Source organism: Portunus trituberculatus, chromosome 22, assembly GCF_017591435.1.
Source record: "Portunus trituberculatus isolate SZX2019 chromosome 22, ASM1759143v1, whole genome shotgun sequence".
In the NCBI taxonomy this organism is placed as follows: Eukaryota; Metazoa; Arthropoda; class Malacostraca; order Decapoda; family Portunidae; genus Portunus; species Portunus trituberculatus.
Window position 1 is genome coordinate 8,711,378 of NC_059276.1, and position 19,875 is coordinate 8,731,252.

The 19,875-nt window shown below is 42.7% G+C and overlaps 1 protein-coding gene across 8 annotated transcripts in view; it reads right to left on the bottom strand.

Moving 5' to 3' along the window:
* Positions 1–3,562: 3,562 nt before the first annotated feature.
* Positions 3,563–19,875, bottom strand: part of LOC123507539 (Krueppel-like factor 12) — a 134,585-nt gene continuing 118,272 nt past the window's right edge. For 4 of the 8 annotated variants that reach the window (XM_045260458.1, XM_045260464.1, XM_045260459.1 and 1 more), the window contains 5 exons: positions 14,351–14,455; positions 13,520–13,751; positions 6,158–6,266; positions 5,540–5,910; positions 3,563–5,375 (listed from right to left, as the gene is read on the bottom strand). In XM_045260458.1, the coding sequence (XP_045116393.1) occupies positions 5,203–5,375; positions 5,540–5,910; positions 6,158–6,266; positions 13,520–13,751; positions 14,351–14,455 (990 nt within the window). In that variant the 3' untranslated portion in view covers positions 3,563–5,202. The remainder of the gene's footprint in view (positions 5,376–5,539; positions 5,911–6,157; positions 6,267–13,519; positions 13,752–14,350; positions 14,456–19,875) is intronic. The other 4 variants (XM_045260462.1, XM_045260466.1, XM_045260461.1 and 1 more) reach the window with 3 other exon arrangements.

A 19,875-nucleotide genomic window follows, 5' to 3' on the forward strand; every position in this document is an offset into this window, starting at 1 on the left:
TAGTTGTATGAAAGGAAAAGCTTCTGCATAATGACTATCGACTGCACGAGGGTCATTAAGGCAGACTTGTTAGTTTGTGGCCAATCCTTAGCTGGGGTTCAGGAGATAGCACCACTAAATTCACCAAGTTGTATGGAGAGCCACAAAGTTTTCAAGGACCTGTGATATTGATTGGTGATATATATATATATAAAAAAAAAAAAGGAAAGAAAGCGAAGGGAGAAAAGGGACAGACAACTTTCTAAGGACGTCAACAATACACTTTATTTACAAGACTACGAAAATTTTTCCACAATATTTACAACATTATTTACAACACTGTACAATTCCCCAAATAGAGGAAGTGCATTACATCTGCATTCAATATAATATAAAGAATTCAATAACATCTAGTATTTCTGAATGACGGGATTAAGATAACTTGTATTTATTTTTCCTTCGTCTCTACATTAATGTTATATAAACTTAACATAAAAAATACGATGTTTCTAGACTGGAATGGTAAGTAAGGAATGCCCATAGCGAATGATACAACGAAACACGTCCAGGAATATGATGGGAATGTACTTTTTCTTTTTATATCTCAGGAAAAAAAAAATCCATCAGCATAAAAATGTTAAAAACAGTAATTGTCATCGCAAGAGAGACAAGCGGGAACCCACCGTGTGTGTGTGTGTGTGTGTGTGTGTGTGTGTGTGTTTTAGATTTTGTATGTGTTTCATTATTAACCCTTTGAACACCATGACGCGTTTCCATATTCATTCTGCTTACTATTTGGTGATTCTATGCAACTTCAAAAATGTATGTGAGGGATAAGAATAGTGAAAACTGTCCATTAATCTTCTGACCTGAATAGACCTTTCTAATGTCAATAAAATGGTCTAATAGTACACATATCTCAGGTTAAAATGTGTCCCAGTACTGAAGGGGTTAAATATATCATGCATTTTACTGTGTGTGTTTATATGTGTGTGTGTGTGTGTGTGTGTGTGTGTGTGTGTGTGTGTGTGTGTGTGTGTGTGTGTGTGTGTGTGTGTGTGTGTGTGTGTGTGTGTGTGTGTGTGTGTGTGTGTGTGTGTGTGTGTGTGTGTGTGTGTGTGTGTGTGTGTGTGTGTGTGTGCATTCTTACAATACTATTACATTGAATCAGACAATTTCGGAAAACACCATAATTTTTGTGTCTTTTCATTCACTCCTTTTAGAAGAAGAGAAGACAAAAAAAAGTGACACAACTACAATTTTAAGTATTTCTTTACAAAAATACCCAAATCTTCCTAAACTCCAACCAACACGTGACCAATTACGTAAAAAATACACAACACCAATTCACAATTTTCTACCGCAAAAGAAAAATAATAAATATATATATAAAAACCTGTAATTTTCACTTAATAATATGGCACGAAGTAACCATCGATACCACGAAGGGAAGACCTAATATTCACATCCTCGCGTCGCTCTTTAGTTTAACCCCGAAAGAATGACTATATGTACCCTCTCGAGCGTCGCATTGTGTTAGTGTGACTGTGGCGGTGGGAGGGGGAGGATGCTGTTACCTCACACTCGACCTTGGGACCCGCTTGTGGCTGGAGTGTTTATATGGGAAGAGAGAGAGAGAGAGAGAGAGAGAGAGAGAGAGAGAGAGAGAGAGAGAGAGAGATTGTCGGTTATGTCAAAAGAGAGAGAGAGAGAGAGAGAGAGAGAGAGAGAGAGAGAGAGAGAGAGAGAGAGAGAGAGAGAGAGAGAGAGAGAGAGAGAGAGAGAGAGAGAGAGAGAGAGAGAGTGTACGACATATTGGCAAATAGAATATACACATACATACATACGTACATACATACACACGTACATGCATACACACATACAGGGAAGATACATAAATAAGCTTACAAGAGAGAGAGAGAGAGAGAGAGAGAGAGAGAGAGAGAGAGAGAGAGAGAGAGAGAGAGAGAGAGAGAGAGAGAGAGAGAGAGACGCATACAGGGAGACACGAACACTCAAACAGACAGGAACACCCAGACAGACAGACAGACAGACAGACAGACAGACACGGAAAAATAATCTCCACCTGTGATGTGAAATCCTACACAAAAAAAACGCCTCCTAAATATTGATATAAAAAAGAACCAAGGACACAAGAAGAGGAGGAGGAACTCGATAAAGCGACAGGTCCTTTCATCAACAAGAGGCGGGAAGCAATGACGCCTCTTCTATTGCTTCACAAATTGACACACACCTCTCCACTAGTCTGCCCTTTAGTACCTGACAACCTGACACTGCCACACGAACCCACCACACGCCAGCTAATATAGGAACCGGAATGCTTGTGTTGTCTACTCCCTACTGTGAGAAATAACACACTGAAGGTAGTAAAGTTACATCCTAATACCCTTGTCTATACTTCGCCACGGGGACGCTCTAAAAAAGATCCCTAAAGTGGCAAAAAGTCCCCAGAAAAATGGCTTTCATACCACCCTAAATATGGCTTGAGGTAAAAACAGATTCCCCTCCCTGGTATTAATTTTGGACTATACGTATTATAGACGTGTACAATAAGCTCATTCTGAACGTGAGTCGGTTCATTACCTTCTTGATTTCTTGCAGATTTATTTGTCCACTCCTAAAAACTTTGTGGGTCGGAAAATATAAAAAAAATTCTTGCGAAAAAAAATACGTGTGTCTACAAGTAAAAAAAATGTTGCTAGTACCAAAAGTGGTGATTGTTTGTCGATAAGGATAAAATTAACACAACACGGAACGCCTTCAACCAACCTTTCTACATCACAACACGTATTTAAAGCTCAAACAAATTCGGAACTCACTCTTACTACTTTCAGTTTGTGTTTGGTTTTTCGTAGCCTCGGAGTCCCACTGGCTATCCCTCTCGCTCTTTCTCTCTCTTTCTCTTATCTCTCTCTCTTTCAACACAAACACAAAACTCTTTTCTCGTTCTTCTTCTTTCCTTCTAACAAATAATCCTCGTCTCTCTCTTTCTCTCTTTCAAACTCTCTCTTTTTCCAGGCTTTCCTCACAAACACCAAATATTTTCCTCACTTTCTCCTTTTTCCTCATCACAAACACGATAATTTTCATGACTCACTACAAACACTAATTTTTCCATCCCTTCTACCTTACAACCTCTTTTCTCTCACCCTCTCTCTATCTCCCACACTTCACAAAAACAATTTACCTATTTTACCTTCAATCTACCTTACAAAATCAACTCTCCCTGTTTCCCTCTTCACACAATAGTTTCCCTCTCTAACCTTACATACTACTAAAGACGACACACATACGTACACAGTGGCTCCCGGGACGCAGGTGTGGTGAGGCAAACAGGACAGGTGAGAAGAGGAAGATGCCCAGGTAACAGGTAAAAAAATTTGAGGTAGAAGCAAAATTAAATACGGATGGGATATCAGTACAAAGCTGAGAGAGAGAGAGAGAGAGAGAGAGAGAGAGAGAGAGAGAGAGAGAGAGAGAGAGAGAGAGAGAGAGAGAGAGAATATAAATAAAGACAATTAAACAACACATGAACTAAAACTAAAGAAAAATAAAAGGTTATAAGTAAAAATAGGAGGAAAAGAAAACGAAGAAAAGGAAATTGAGTGAAATGAGAAAGAAAACGTGAAGGAAAGTGAAGAAAACAAAGATGAGGAAATGAGGAAAATGCAAAAATGGGACAAAATGGGACAAAACCACACCTGCCAGTTCCTCACGACACGAGCGCCCTAAGAGTTCACCTGAGAGCCGCCAGGTGGCAGTACAGACCCCACAGAGTTGATGTCGCACTGAAGGAGAAATAATAGAATAAAAAATAACAATAATAACAACGAAAGAAGAAGCACTCCGGCTAGCAGTTTGTACTATACTTATGTTAGATCCCCTATTGGGTGCATTTCAGACGATATATATATATAAAAAAAAAGACTTATCAGAACCAAGAAAATTAACAACAACGAAACACAGGAGTCGCAGAAATAAGTACAGTGAGAGAAATCACAGTTCTTTTGATTCTAAATACATCGTGGAGACTGCGTATCCTACATAAAATCGAGCAAAGGCTTCGCACTGAGGCCCTGTAGTCCCGTGGTCCCTACAAGTGAACTCGTCAAGGGCACCCAACGCGGCACACGGCGAGGCTCGGGGCGGGAGGGAGGGAGGGATGGTATGGTGGGGCGGGGAGGAACTGCCTGTACACTCAAAGGAATCAAGGGTAATAAATAAACTACTGTCAATTGTGTCATCCCCGCAAGGAACAGTTGCCCTGCGGGGTGATGGGGAAGGGGTGAAGGATGAGGGGTGAGGGGATTTCCTGAGGGGTGTGCGGGGGTGGGTGCCCCTGCCGAGGCTATCTTGGGCTGTCAGCTCAGTAATGGAAGATCTCGTAAGTTAACACTGTTTCCATCACAAGGAAGTTGGAAGACTACTACATGCACTGTTTATCTATTTGTGCTTAGAAATAGTATCACTGCTGAAATTTTTCTTTCCAAGCGTAAAAGATTTGAATAACCCCACCTTTGTGAAAAGTTGCCAAATACTGAGGCTAATGTAACCAGCTTATTGTATAAAATCCAATCATGACGAATGTCTCTGGAGCGCATGCTTCTTCTGAAGTGAAAATACATTCTATGGTAAGTCACAAGGCATCTGGAAGACAGCGGTTCAATGTATAATGTCGGTATATTGTCTGCATGAAGCACTCGTCACGTGCTGGAGATTAGCGACGCAACCCTGGATTTACGTTTTCTTTTTTAGTGACCATTGTGCATTTTCCTCCTTGGTTGGAACAACTTCTTAAAAGTGCGTTTCCCTTACTATCACACACTATCACTAGTGATAACACAGAGTTACTGTTCGTACACCGAGGCGAAGGTTTGTATTTAGCTTTAAGTCGACACAAACTGTACAGGGATCCAACGGCACCAGCTGCGTCCCGTCAGACCGTCACCTCGTCCCGCGGCGGGGGAAGAGAGGCCAGCCGGCGCGGTGTCCGGCCCACGCCGACGCCGGGAGAAGCGAGGCCAGACTCCGCTGCAGCCTCCGCCCCCTGCGCTTATCCCCGGAGGCCAGTGATGCGCGCTTCATGGAGGCGCCCTTGGCACGTGTTTTCTCCGTCCCTCAGCACCTCCGCGCGGGAGGGCGAGGACCAAGCGGTCCCGGCACCCGCGGACGGGGAGATTACCAGCCCGCGGCGCCGCGCCCTCAGTGCCGCTTCATGTGCAGCGAGAGGTGGTCTGACCGCGAGAATGACCGCTGACACAGCTGGCACTTGAAGGGCTTCTGGCCTGTGTGTTTACGGTAGTGGCGCGTCAGCTCGTCAGATCGTGCAAACCTCCACATGCAGCCGTCCCACGTGCACTGGTACGGCTTCTCTCCTGCAGGGAGAAGGAAAAAAGCTTTTACTATAAAGGTCAGAGTTGTAGAGTAGACACATCAGTCATGGCAGGTTGTGTTCACAGATCAATACTGAGCCGCAGCAGCAGCAGTAGCAGCAACAGTGGTCTGGGCCGTGGGCTCCGCACGCTGGGCGGGAACTTACCTGTGTGTGTGCGCTTGTGTGCCTTGAGATGCGAACTTTTGGTGTAGACCTTTTCGCATCCCTCAAAGTCACACTTGTGGACCTTTCGCCGCCGCAGTGCGTCCGTGTAGTCGGCAGTGGGGGGCGGCGGCCGTCCTGGTGTCCGCGCGCCCGTGGGAGGAGATGGAGGGGACGACGACGATGACGACGACGAGGAGATGAGTGAGTGTGAAGAAGGTGAGAGGAGCGTGGCAGCGGTGACGGCGGCGGCGGAGGAGATGGACACGGAGACGCCCGAGGAGGCGAGGTGGGCCACCGGCGGGCCCGAGGAGGGCGGCGGCGAGGGGCTCTCGCTGAGGGACCTCTTCCCGCACAGCGCCCTGTAAGACATCCTGTTGAGGCCAGGGAAGGAGGAGGAAACGAAGAAGGGGAAGAGCAAAAAGTGAAGAGTAACAAAGCACTCAGGATCAGAAACTGTTGGTGTTATACGAATACAAACTCAAAACTCTTAACCACATAAATAACTACAACTTAAAACACTTCAAAACACTAATTAATAAACCATGTCATCCCGCACAAAGTCCACTACAGGAACAAATCCCAGCAAGGCACAGTGAAGGACGCGCGCCAGACACTTACAACGATGCTTCTCTTAATTTGCTGATGGAGAGGAGGGTGGTGGAGCCAGTCCGCAGGGCCGCCTCCAGACTCACGCTGAAGGGCTCTGCGCCGGGCGGGGAGTCGTGTTCTGCGGGGCGAAGAAAAAAAGACCGTTAGGAAATAGAACTCGGTCAGAATATGAATGAAGTTAACAAAGAATATGATGAAGTACAAAAGCAAGAAAAAAAGTAGGAAAATGTAGGAAAGGAATCAATGAAGTTTCATTTGGCATTCTTAAGAGAAACACTGGACTGAAAACCGAAGTGACCAGCGAACAAGGAGGAAGAAAGTGCGGCCGAAAGGAATGAAAAGATAAGAAGCAGGTTACGATACCGTTTAGGAGCAACACCAGCACCAACCACAATAACAAAAACAAGTAGGAAGAAAGGAAGGCTGTAAGATAATGGCCAACACAGCTCCTCCTCCTTTTCTCCTACTCGGATGGTCATTTTACGAGCAGTAGTTATCTAGCACTGATCACAATCTTCCTTGGGACACCTTGCACGCGCCCCTCCCTACCCAGCCTCGCCCAGGACCAACCAAGACACGACCAACCAAGAACAGCCCCACCCAGCCACGCCACCTTCACCCCTCCGTCAGGCTCCCGAAGAAGGCCCAGGAGAGGAAAGGAAGAAGGAAAGGCGAAAGAAGGCAGTGATATTTCGTAATTATCGCCACTACCTTTTATCCCCTCGTTGGCAGCTTGTGGGGCTTAATGACTGGGCTTACCTGAAAGATGGGGATGCAGGTTAATTGGTTTCAGGTGGGTGTGAGTGAAATTAGCGGATATCTGGGCGTTGGTTATCGATGCTGTGAAATGGCCGGCGGTCTCACCTGGCGCTAAATCACCTGTTCTTTTTTTTTTCTTTGTCCCTCTATCTGTAAACTTTTGCGGTCAGAGAGAGAGAGAGAGAGAGAGAGAGAGAGAGAGAGATACCCACTTTGCATATACGCCACATTTCAAAGCGTCACACTCCATAAGATTCACTCCTCCGATAACACGACTCCTTGAGATTATGTGGGATTGGAGACTTCCTTTAAGAGCGAGGAGGGCGCCCTTAACACCACATTTTCTTGGGTGTTGGCGGGCTGGTGTCCACTTGATGCCCCGAAAACAGTAGTGGCGAGGACCAGTTGTCATTGAGTTACCTTTGAAAGACCACTGGAGCGCTGCCTATGACTAACGTTAGTATGGTAAATTGGTATTGAGAGGAGGAAAAAGGAGTGTGGAGATTGAAGACGGCGAAAATAAAGGCTAATAAAAGGACCAGGTGGAGGAGGAGGAGGAGGAGGAGGAGGAGGAGGAGGAGGAGGAGGAAAACGAGAATGAGTAAGAGGAGGAGAAATGTAAAAAGGTTAGATAAGATAAAGATACAAAGAATATGTGGCTTTCAACTACTATTCGCCTTCGATGGATGAGAAAGGTCCGCCCATTTTCACCACATAAAGTAAAGTGACTGAAGAAAATGCAAAAGGGAAAGGCAGAAATGGAACTGGGAAAGTGGACGCGATTTACAAGGCAGAGGGGAAGGAGAGGTGAGAGATAAGTGAAATAAGAAAAACAAAAATATTACGCCACTCAGAGATAATAGACTTTTATAGAAGATTACTGAAAAAAAGAGGATAAAAATTCAACAAAAAAAAACAGAAATATGGTAAAAATCTAATATATTTTCTTGATTTGAGAATAAAAAGACACTAAAAGAAAGAAAACAAAATAAATGAAAAAATGTGTAGAAATTCAAAAGAGCGAAGAGAAAAGAAAAGAAAAAGATAAAAAAAAAGCGAGAAAGTACGAAATAAGTTACATGTTTTCTTAACTTGAGAATGAAAAAAAAACACTAAAATAAAGCAGAAAAGAAAAAAAAAATCAACGAAATAAACGAAAGATTATGTAGAAATCCAATAGAGCGAAGAGAAACGAAAAGAAAATGAGAAAAAAGCGAGAAATTAGCAAATAAGTTCCAGTCCCAGGCGTGCAGGAGTTCTGATGACAAAAGCGTGTCTATCCAGCCTTCCCCCCAGCCCATTGTTGCGTCACCCAGCCCGAGTCCCCGCCAGACCACCAGGGCAGCCACGCGTGAGGGAGGCAGGCCAAGAAATTAAAACAGATTAGCGACAGAGGCTGCAGGGTGTGTGTGTGTGTGTGTGTGTGTGTGTGTGTGTGTGTGTGTGTGTGTGTGTGTGTGGTGGAGGGGTGGAAGGGAGAGGTGTTCAAGGGAGGACTGCTTTACTGACTGGCTGACTGACTGATTGACTGACTAGATAACTGGCTGACTGACTGAGTGACTGATTATATTACTGGCTGACTGACTGAGTGAGTGAGTGAGTGAGTGACTGACTGACTGCCTGACTCTCTCTCTCTCTCTCTCTCTCTCTCTCTCTCTCTCTCTCTCTCCCACCAGTCCCACCACACACACACACACACACACACACACACACACACACCTATTCTAAACACACCTTACCACCTAACACACCTGAGGCACCCCTTACATCACCTATCCGTTCCCTCACTACACATACTTTGGTGCACCACTCTCTTCTCTCCTTACCTGAGGCCTAAGAAGAGATGGTTTGCAATAGCTTTAATAAGGACCCTGAAAAAGCCCTCCCACCACCCTGCCGAACACTCCCGGTGGCGCCAGTCTCAGGTGAAACGCTAATTACTTCGCTCTCAGGTATTCACAGGTAAGACTGAGGTGGGAAGATGGTACGGAAGGGTGGGGAAGGGAAAGTGCGAGGGAGGAGAGGTAAGAGGAGAGAATAGAGAGAGAGAGAGAGAGAGAGAGAGAGAGAGAGAGAGAGAGAGAGAGAGAGAGAGAGAGAGAGAGAGAGAGAGAGAGAGAGAGAGAGAGAGAGAGAGAGAGAGAGAGAGAGAGAGAGAGAGAGAGAGAGAGAGAGAGAGAGAGAGAGAGAGAGAGAGAGAGAGAGAGAGACACACACACACACACACACACACACACACACACACACACACACACACACACACACACCTGCAGGCCTCTTTGCTCCCCTTATCACCTGGATCACCTAATTACTCTCCTCGCCACCTAATTACCATTAATTATATGCAATTTCCTCACCACATTACCACTTGTCTCTCTGGTTGCTGAGCGCACACACGTACACACACACACACACACACACACACACACACACACACACACACACACACACACTACGTAGAGGTGTTATGATGAAAGCTCCTTACGAAGAGAGAGAGAGAGAGAGAGAGAGAGAGAGAGAGAGAGAGAGAGAGAGAGAGAGAGAGAGAGAGAGAGAGAGAGAGAGAGAGAGAGAGACATTCCATCCATTTTCTATCACACCCTCACTTTTTCATCCTTCAAATACACATAAAAAATGAGAAAAAGAAAAACGTGCAAAAAATATAAAAAAAGACTTAAAATATCTCCTTCCGTGTAGTGAACAGGTGAAGGTCGTTACTAATCAAGGTCACACATGTACAGCAAACAAGGTAGTTCAATGTTACACCTCTTGAAGCTCTGCAAGGCTATCAGATGACCCTCCCGCTCAGCTTCGCCTCAGGTGTAGCTAATGATGTTGGTTTACCTTATATTTGTGGCTCAGGTGTTTCGTGCGCATCATTACTGGTTTTTCTTTTCTTTTTTTTTAGTTTGTCTTTTAATGTTGTTTATGATGGTGGTGGTAATGGTGGTGGTGGTGCAGTTGTTGTTGTTGTTGAGGAGGAGGAGGAGGAGGAGGAGGAGGGAGGTGAGGGAAAGGGAGGCAGTGATATGAGTACTAGAAGGCAAAAGAAGTGAGGAAAAAGTACAATTCTTCTCGTCATCCTCTCCACCTGTCTTCCTTTGATTTAGCCAATGAGGGGCCAAGAAGTCCTCAGCAGAAATAACCAATAGAAAGTGGCTATTTACTCTGTCTCGCTGGCCACTAAATCATTCGTCTTGGCTCCCAGCACAAGGGTGAAGACGCTAATTAAGTATTCTCATCCTTCATACACTCTGCAGTCAAAGCTCCTTCCTTAATCACACCTCTGACCAGCGCAAACAAGCCACTCCAGCCATTTGTATTATTTTGTATGCGTGTGTTTGTATTAGTGGCTGTGTTAATTGTGGTGTTATAGTTTATTTGTATTAGTTATTTTGAGTTTGTTGTTTTATTTCAGTGTTTTGTTTATATGGTGTAATTTGGTTATTGTGGTTTTGTGTAACTTTTTTGTTCATCAGTTTGTATGAGATGTATTTACCTTCCGGATTAGTATTATTGCTATTGTTTTTATATGGAAGGAGAATATTAAGTATGAAAGGTGACATTCATAACTAGTGAAAAAATATTAAACAAATTTTCAGGGTTGATCTGTAGCACTGACTGACATGATTTTCTTCACCATAACAAAAAAATCACAGTAAATTTTGGTTCAGTGATAAAAATGTGAAAAAAATCTGTATTATTGAAGAAGAAGAAGAAGAAGAAGAAGAAGAAGAACAAGAAGAAGGAGAAAAAAAAGAGGAAAAGAAGAAGCAGCAGAAAAGATAGATGGTAATGAAGAAGAAAAAAAAATATAAGAAATAAAAACTTCAATAGAATTTCTTTCAAAACACGGTCTATCTTTTGAAATAAATCATCGGGTATTGGACAACAGCAAGTTCGTTTTCTGTCCGAGTGAGCGTTCGAAGCCTGACTGAGATAATCCATGAATTATTCTTTTGTTTTGTTATCAGCTCCCTCATGCATCTCCCTCTCTGGTATTGGCGGAGATAACACACTGATGAAGCGGTCACCTGTTACCTGTCCACAGCCTCACACCTGATGCATCACTACCTATTATTCTCCCCGATAGATGGCAGCTGGACCAATGTTGAGCCTCACTATCGCCATTAATTGAGGCTACAGTTACCTATCCAGTTATTTATAAGCTTAGTTGGGTTTCACTGCGTTGTTAAAGGACGTGTTTCTTTCATGCAACCTTCCTATCTTTATACCATCAGCACCTGTGTCGATGTTAACCCTCACTTCCTCCATTAATTGACGCTATAGCTAGGTATTAAGTCATTTATTTGTGGGTTTCAGAGGACAAGTTACATCGCCTCTCAGGATAAGCTCTCTAACAAAGCAATGCACTGAGATCATACTTAAGCCGAGCAAGATTCAGATATTTTGCTTATTTTCGTGACAATAAAGTCATGAATACTTGAACATTTACTGTAACTCATGTAACTGCAACATTACTAACTTATTATAGAAAGTTACACCAACGTTTAGGATTACTACAACTGCGCACCGAGGTTTAATGTATCCTAAATGTTTGGTTTTCAGTCTCAAGGGGAATTATTCATCTTGCTTCATCCCTTACTTAGTTTTTATCCCTCTAGATGGCAGCACTGTGGTTGGCAATGCTCTCTAACGCCATCTATGGAGTGAGTGCCAAAATGTATCTATAATCGTTAGTATTTTTTTGTTTTCATCGTATGGAATGGAGGGAATTTGTCCATTTTCTTGGTGAATTATTAGAACAAAGAAAACGTGAGGAGTTCTGACGTCAATGAAAATACTGTTGTTACTCTGACGAAAACGGTGAGTGAAAATAAGCGATGAACAAGTGAAAACAAAGAACTTACGAATTCAAACATAAAGATGTATAAATATATGCAAAGCGTTACACATACCCGTATTCTGAAACGCTTTGCTCTCTCTATCACTACAGTTGAAGATAATTGTGTTATTAAGAGTATTTCTATGGTTCTGGTGATAGATAGGCAAGATTTCTAGGTTATTAAAAGGAAAAACTGTCTTGAAAACCAGGCTAGTTGTCTCTATGTCCTTGAAAAATTAGCATATTGAGACGAGAAGGCGTTCTGAATACTGACGACACACACACACACACACACACACACACACACACACAAAGACAAGCCAAGAAACACAATACAACATGCATAAACTGGCAAGCTAACCTCACCACCCTTCCAACGCCCCCTTTTCCTGACCCTTACAAACCCCTGCTTCAACCCGAGCGACCCCCATCCCTGCCAGTCCCTCTCGGAGCCTCATCCCTGCCGCACCTTTGACCTGAGCGCATTAAAACCTAGGTCAGAGGTCAGCTGTTGAAAGGGAAGATGCTGCACTTTCCACATAGGGGTTACGAAAACATTCCTGTTCAACTCGAAATGCTGGTGGGAACGTATCCACAGGAGGAGGAGGAGGAGGAGGAGGAGGGGCGAGGGAAAGGGAGGCGGTGATATGAGTACCAGAGGGCATAGGGAGTGAGAGAGAAGAGGAGGGAGAGAAAAAGAGGGAGGGAGAAAGCGAAAGTAACAAGTAGGGTGAGGAAATGATAAGTGTGAGAGGTAAGAGGTGGTGAAGGAGGGAGGGACATATTGGTGTGAGAGGTGAGAGGGAGAGAGAGAGAGAGAGAGAGAGAGAGAGAGAGAGAGAGAGAGAGAGAGAGAGAGAGAGAGAGAGAGAGAGAGAGAGAGAGAGAGAGAGAGAGAGAGAGAGAGAGAGAGAGAGAATCAAACATCTCGGCGTCTTCAAAGAGAATGTATCGATATCAAAAGTCAATAACAACACTAAAGCAAAAACAAATATAGAAACAAACTGAAAACATATGAAAACTCGTTCCTGTATTGTATTTTCTTTCAATTTCTCGAATATCAAGTCTATTTTCAATTAATTCTTAATACATTCATCACCTCTCGAATATCCAAAAGAGGGAAACAGAGGGAATATAAATAAAAGAGAGAGAGGAGATTGGTTGAAGAGGTAGAGGGAGAGAGGAGAAAAGAGAGAGAGAGACAGAGAGAGGGAGAGGCTCGTGAATAGAATACAAATAAGGGGATAAAACAGATTCGCAGGGAGAAACAAGTAAACACTCACCACTCGCCCATTCCTGTGACGAGTGTGACGGAAAATACGAACCCAGCCAGAAAACGACGAAATATATCAAAAGGAAAGGCAAGGACGTCACGAAAAGGAGAAAAAGAAAATCCCACAACGGAGAAAGTAACCAGAAATAGAAGAAAAACAGCTCAGGGGTGGAAAAAAATCAGAAATTCTATAAGGAACGAAAGAGAGAGAGAGAGAGAGAGAGAGAGAGAGAGAGAGAGAGAGAGAGAGAGAGAGAGAGAGAACATGAAAAATCACAGGAAAACTTCTCATAACCAAGAAAAAAATCGTAAAACAGAAAAAAAAGATAAATAATAACATCAATAATAGATAAAAAGTGAAGAAAACTTGTAAAGAAAATGAAAAACAGAAGAAATCAAGAAATTATACAAGAAAACTAAGCAAAAATCAGAAAAAACACGTGTAAAACAGGAAAAGTATACGTATAAAACATGATCTAATGTTTATACTCACCATTTTTGAGGGAGAGGTCAACCCCCACACCGATGCTTTGGAGGGCGAGGGAGGAGATGGTGGGCACCTTGAGGACGACCCCTGAGTGATCCTTGAAGCTGCGAATGGGTAGGTCAGCCTCCTTCTCGTGCAACTTGGTGGTCCTCACACTCAGGTCCACTGGCTCCACCTGCTCCGGCGGCCCCTCAGCCTGCAGAGGTGAGGAGTGGCGGTGAGAGTGTTGACTGGAGTGCTGTGGTGATAAATCTAGGTTGTAACTCCTACTCCTACTGCTGCTGCTGCTGTTACTCCTGCCATTGTTACTTCTATTGTTACTACTACTAATAATAATAATAATAATAATAATAATAATAATAATAATAATAATAATAATAATAATAATAGTAATATTTCCAAACACCTAAAAATATACCTCAATAATGGATGCCCTTAGGTTCATTTACCACTACCACCACCACTACCACAACCACCACTATTACTACTTCCACCACTATTATCAACCCCGCCACCACCACCACCACCTCTACTACCACCACCACTACTACTACCACCACTACTATCACTACTACTACCACTACTACTACTACTACTACTACTACTACTACTACCACTACCACTACTACTTCTACCACCACCATCACCACCACTACTACTACTACTACTACTACTACTACTACTACAATATTAACCCTCACACAGGCCACAAATTAAAACAGACAATATGACAAAATCAAGACAGCGGTACAAGTTATGCAAGTTTTACACCATCTAACCCACACATTCCTCCTCCTCCTCCTCCTCCCTTTCCTCCTCCTCCTTCAGTGGCCTTACCTCCTTGGATGTCATGTTAGGATGCATGGCTGGTCGCTTCCCAAGAGCAGGGACCTTGAGAAGTACAGGGGCCGCTATCCCCCCCTCCTCGCTCACCCCCACACGCTGCAGAAGAGAAAAATATTAAAACACAGGCAACAACCACATCAAAAAGTAATACACAGCTTTAATTAATACAAGAATGTTTTATCACGTTCACTACTTGGACGCATTTTTACCCTGAATTTGGATACGATTAGACGGTTTTATTTACATTAGGAAGGGTCTATAGAGGTTAGAAGATTAATGGCCACAGTCTTCACTTTTTTAATCCCCCACATAAGTTTCTGAAGCTGTATAAGATCATCAAATAGTAAGTAGAGTGAATATGGAAATGCGTCATGGTACTGAGGGAAGTTAAGAGTGTTTATAGGTGTTTGTGGTGATTTACAAAGAAATGTATTAAAACAAGTAACCACGACATAAAAAGTAATATAAAACGTTAACTAATACAAGAATGTTTCCTGGTATTTTTATATATTTGTGGTGATTTAAAGAGAAATGATCAAACACAGGGATTCACGGCATCAAAAGTAATACACAAGAATGTTCAAGGGTGTTTTTATATGTTTGTGGTGATTTACAGAGAAAATTATTTAATCATAAGAGAAGCACGTAAACACGGCATGAGGAAGTAATACACATCGTTAACTAATAAAAAAATGTTCACTGGTGTTCATGAATATTTGTGGCGATTTACAGAAAATAGTATTAAAACAGGTAACCACGATATAAAAAAAATAACACTCAACGTCAATTAATACAAGAATATTTAAGGATGTCCACTAATATTCGTGGTGACTTACAGGTATTAACATTTTCTACAGGTATAGCGAAAAATACTACACGGCAATTAATACAGAAATACACAACCATTAATAACACAAGTATTTCATTGACAATTAAAAAAGTAAAGAGTCAATGAACAATTATAGAAGAAAAGCCCAGGTGAATGTTAACTATATATTAAAGATCAATTAATAACTATCGGTATGTTTAACGAACCCATTTGAATTAAGCTGTTAGAGGAATTTTAATAGAGAGTAAAGCACGTTTCAATAAATGGTGATCTTAAAAGGTAACTCGTTATGTGCGATCCCGAGGCACTTAAAGATACACTGAAAGACTCAAATGAAAATACAATTATCAGGGTATTGTAATTATCGTCAGCGGGTGGAGGAGAAAGTTTTTTGACTCCTAGACTGCACACATTACCGAGGCTGATCAATGGATAAGTGCGCAGCGAAGCAGAGAGAAGGGTAACTATTAGTATTACTGTATGCATTATTCTTATCTGAATATTACATGTCTTCAGGCTATAAATAAATGGAGAATAGACACTAGACATTGATAAAGGCGAAAATACCATGAATTCTCTACACACACACACACACACACACACACACACACACACCCTGGTGACTAGTACCTTTTTATCTGCAATCTCTCCTTTACATACGCATCTTTATCACATATTAACATTCATCTTCACAAATCAACATTTCTCTGCCTCTATCCTCACCTCACTTACTGGCAGGTGGGCCAGGTGAGGCCGTGCACCTGAGCTCACCTGTACGTTACCATGCACGGTGAATGTCTGACCTCGCATGACTCAAGAACAAAGGCACATGCAGGTGAAGTATTGGTAAGGTACAGCTAAGGTACAGGTACAGGTACAGACACCCAGTATTTCAGAGTCCAAGCCCCATTCCTGCGTTCTATCCATTTGTTTCCTTATGCATCACACCTCCTCCATTATTTATCTTATACCGTCCTCTGCTTCTCCTCCCCTTCCTCCTCCTCCTCCTCTTCCTCGTTTCCGATCACACATCCTTCTCCTCCTCATCATCACAATCTTCTCCTCTTCTCTTATGTACGTATATCACATCTTACCTCCCTCTTTCCCTCCCTTATCTTCCTCTTCCTCCTCCTGTACCTGCCACACTACCACGGTACCACCTCTTCTACCATTGCTACTAATGTTACGTTCCGCCACAAATTACCTCTAACGTTTTCTTTACTGCTTCCTTTCCCATCTTTTCATCCAACTCTTCATTAGCACCTTATTTCCCTTCTTCCTTCTTCTCCTTCCGCCATATCCTCTACATCCATCTACCCACCTGCCCTCCATCCCTCCACCTGCCTGTCCTTCATTCCTTTCCCCATAGCCCTCTTCCCTCTCTCCTTCCTCCCTCACGCCTTGTATTCTTCCCGCTAACAGCCAGCCACCTGCTCAGCACCTAAACAACCTCAGCCTTCTCCCCCTTGACTTCCCTCCCCGTCTCCCCATTAAGAGTTAAGGGGAGTGGCACGTATCCCGAGGCACGCCCGTACAAACGCCCATTATCTTTTTTTCTTACTGTTTTTTAAGGTAGAATCAATTTCCTGCCTTTTTTTTCTTGTTTGTTTTTGTTTTATGATTTTGTGTGTGTGTGTGTGAAGGGGCTGACTTTTTCTTGTTTTGTTTTGTTTGTTAAGGAGTGGTTTCCCTTTTCCTCTCCTTTGTTTCTTGTTTTTCTTTCTTTTTTTTTGTGTGAGAACGTGAATTGTTATCTTTAAATTTTTGTTTTTGTGTGTATGTGGTTTATTTTTTCATTAATTTTCGACTTATTTCTATCTTTCGTTTTTCTTCTGTTTTATGCATTTATTTTCTTTCTTCTCTTCATTCATTCATTATTATTTCTTTCTCATAAAAGGTGAATTATTTCTTCGTTTTTTTGTCTTTGTGTGTGGTTTCTTTTTCATTAATCTTCAACTTATTTCTATTTTTCGTTTTTCTTCTGTTCTATGCATTCATTTTCTTTCTTCTCCTTCATTCATTCATTATTTCTTACTCATAAAAGGTGAATTGTTATCTTCGTTTCTTTATTTTTGTGTGTATGTATATTCTTTTTCATTAAACAGACTCATTTCTACCTGTTCGTTTTCCTTCTATTCAATGCATTCACTTTCCTTCTCCCCCTTCATTCATTAAACATTGCTTACTCATATCAATGTTTCTGCATCCTGGTCTCTGTGTCACTGGGAAGGAATAGAAAATTGACTTACTATATAAAGAAAGTCCTTGCATCAGGTTTTCCTTGAGTTCCTGCTTTTATTTTGACATTTATTCAATTTATACTTTTATTTGCATTCCACTCCTACAAAGTCACAGGAGAATAAAAAGAGGAAAGTTTGAGAAAGTGCCTTAGTTGTAAAATTTCTTGGTAAAAGCATTGAATATTTGTTTTAGCTTCCTTTCCTACGCTTTCTCCTTTCCACTGTGCATAAATAACGAATAACAAAGACAAATAAATAAACGTTACGCTGAGGAAAAAATATCGTAGAAAAAAAAAGAGGGAAAAAATATCGTACCATAAAATAGGAACATTGACACCAACACACACACACACACACACACACACACACACGCAGCACCATAAAGCATAGCAGATTTTCCCTTTTCTGGTCTAGTAAGCATAAGGTCGAACACACCCTGACACACCCTTAGATTTTGGGCTTAAAGTTTCCTCCCCTTCTTGTCTTTGTTTTGACTCCATCTGCGTGAACTGTAATGTAAAACGTTAGAGGGAAACTGGTAAACTCTCTCTCTCTCTCTCTCTCTCTCTCTCTCTCTCTCTCTCTCTCTAAAGAATGGAATATAATTATACTTTATATACATATTTTGTTGTTGTTTTGTCCTGGTAAGCACAAAAAAATATGTAAAAAGGAGAAAAGAATGAATGAAAGAGATGAAGCAAAACAATGAAGATGAAGAATGAATGAGAAAAAGGAATGTGAAGGCCATGCGTCAGTGTACCTGTGTGTATGTCTGTGTGTGTGTGTGTGTGTGTGTGTGTGTGTGTGTGTGTGTGTGTGTGTGTGTGTGTGTACAGCACCGTAACATCCTGACCTTCACCGTGACAGCTGTGATTTGTTACTCTCCGTTGCCCGTTTGTCTGAAAAAAACCCAGCCCACACACACACACACACACACACACACACACACACACACTACTACTACTACTAGAAGAGCACCACCACAGACCCTTACTGACGTCACAGGCGAGGGCGGGGACATCAAATGAGGCAGGGAAAGCAGGAGGTCTCGCGCGCATCCAGTAGTGAGCATCCTATACACAAAATTGATCTAAGTCCCAGCCTCCGCCTCCCAGTGTCCAGCCCCCCGCCACGGTCGCCAGTTATACCGCCCCTTCAGTGCACTTCCTATCGTCACTGCTCCTCCCCATCTACTGTTACTTCTGGTTTCCTATAGCTATTTCTTGAGGCCTTAAGTATTTGTCAAGTGTTTATCCATTTTTCCCGGTTCTTCTTTTATTATTCCTTCCAGGCTTCTTCTCTTTCTCTCGACGTCTCACAGTTCTTTCCTTCCTTCTACAAGTCTTCCTGGTCTCTCCCAGCTCCTCTCGGCCGCCTAGTCTCTCATATCTACGATTCTAATTGAGTTTCTACCAGTGACGACCCGCTATTCATGGTTGAAAAGGATGTACTGTGCGTTATTTATATTTAATGTGGTTTTCCCTCCCCGTGGCTGCAGTCAAGGTGCGCGCGAGTACTTGACATGCAAAGCAGCGACAAAATACTGTCCACATGTGACTTGACCAGGAAATGGGACACTGTAGGCCTGCTTTCCCGTATCCTGCATGCCTATCATCACTTGTGGACATTTCACCCCAAACACGGAGGCGGAAGGACAGACGCACAAACACACACACACAAACGGGCACTACACACGTTCGCAGGCCACAGGGAGGAGGTCGCCAGCCCAGGGGAGAGGGAGGAGGGAAGGCGAGGCTGGTGGCGGCAGGTGTTGCAATGTTACCAGATAAGGCGACACACCTTTCCTGAGGCGGTGTCTGCATGCTAACACGAACCTTCGATAACTTCTTTTTTTATTTTGTTTTGTTTATTCTAATTGTTTTTTGTGTGTTTCCTTCACGTTTCGGAGACACACACACACACACACACACACACACACACACACACACACACACACACACACACACACTTATTTTACATGATTTCTTTAGTTCATTACTCAATAAATTATATTTTTTTGCTTTGATAAATAGCTAAATCTCTCTCTCTCTCTCTCTCTCTCTCTCTCTCTCTCTGATGACATATTCTCTTACCTTCCACCTTAATGTTCATCTCTCCCTTCTTTCCTCTCCCCTTCCCCTCCTTCTCCAACCCTCCCACTGACCCGGAACCTTCCCCATTATCCCCACCATCACTCCCGCGTACATTCCCCAACAAAAAACTCCACCACACACCCCTCCACTCCCTACCACAGCTCCCTGTCCCGCCACCGTCACCCCAACAGCTCTCCCAGCCTCCTTCCTCTTATACATCCTCTTCCCCTCCTTGTCTTCTCCTCCTTATACACCACACATGCTCATCCTTCTCTTCCTCCTCCATTAAACACTCCTCTTTTCCTTGACTATTTTCTTCTTTTTCATTATCATCTTTTCTTCTTTATCTTGCTT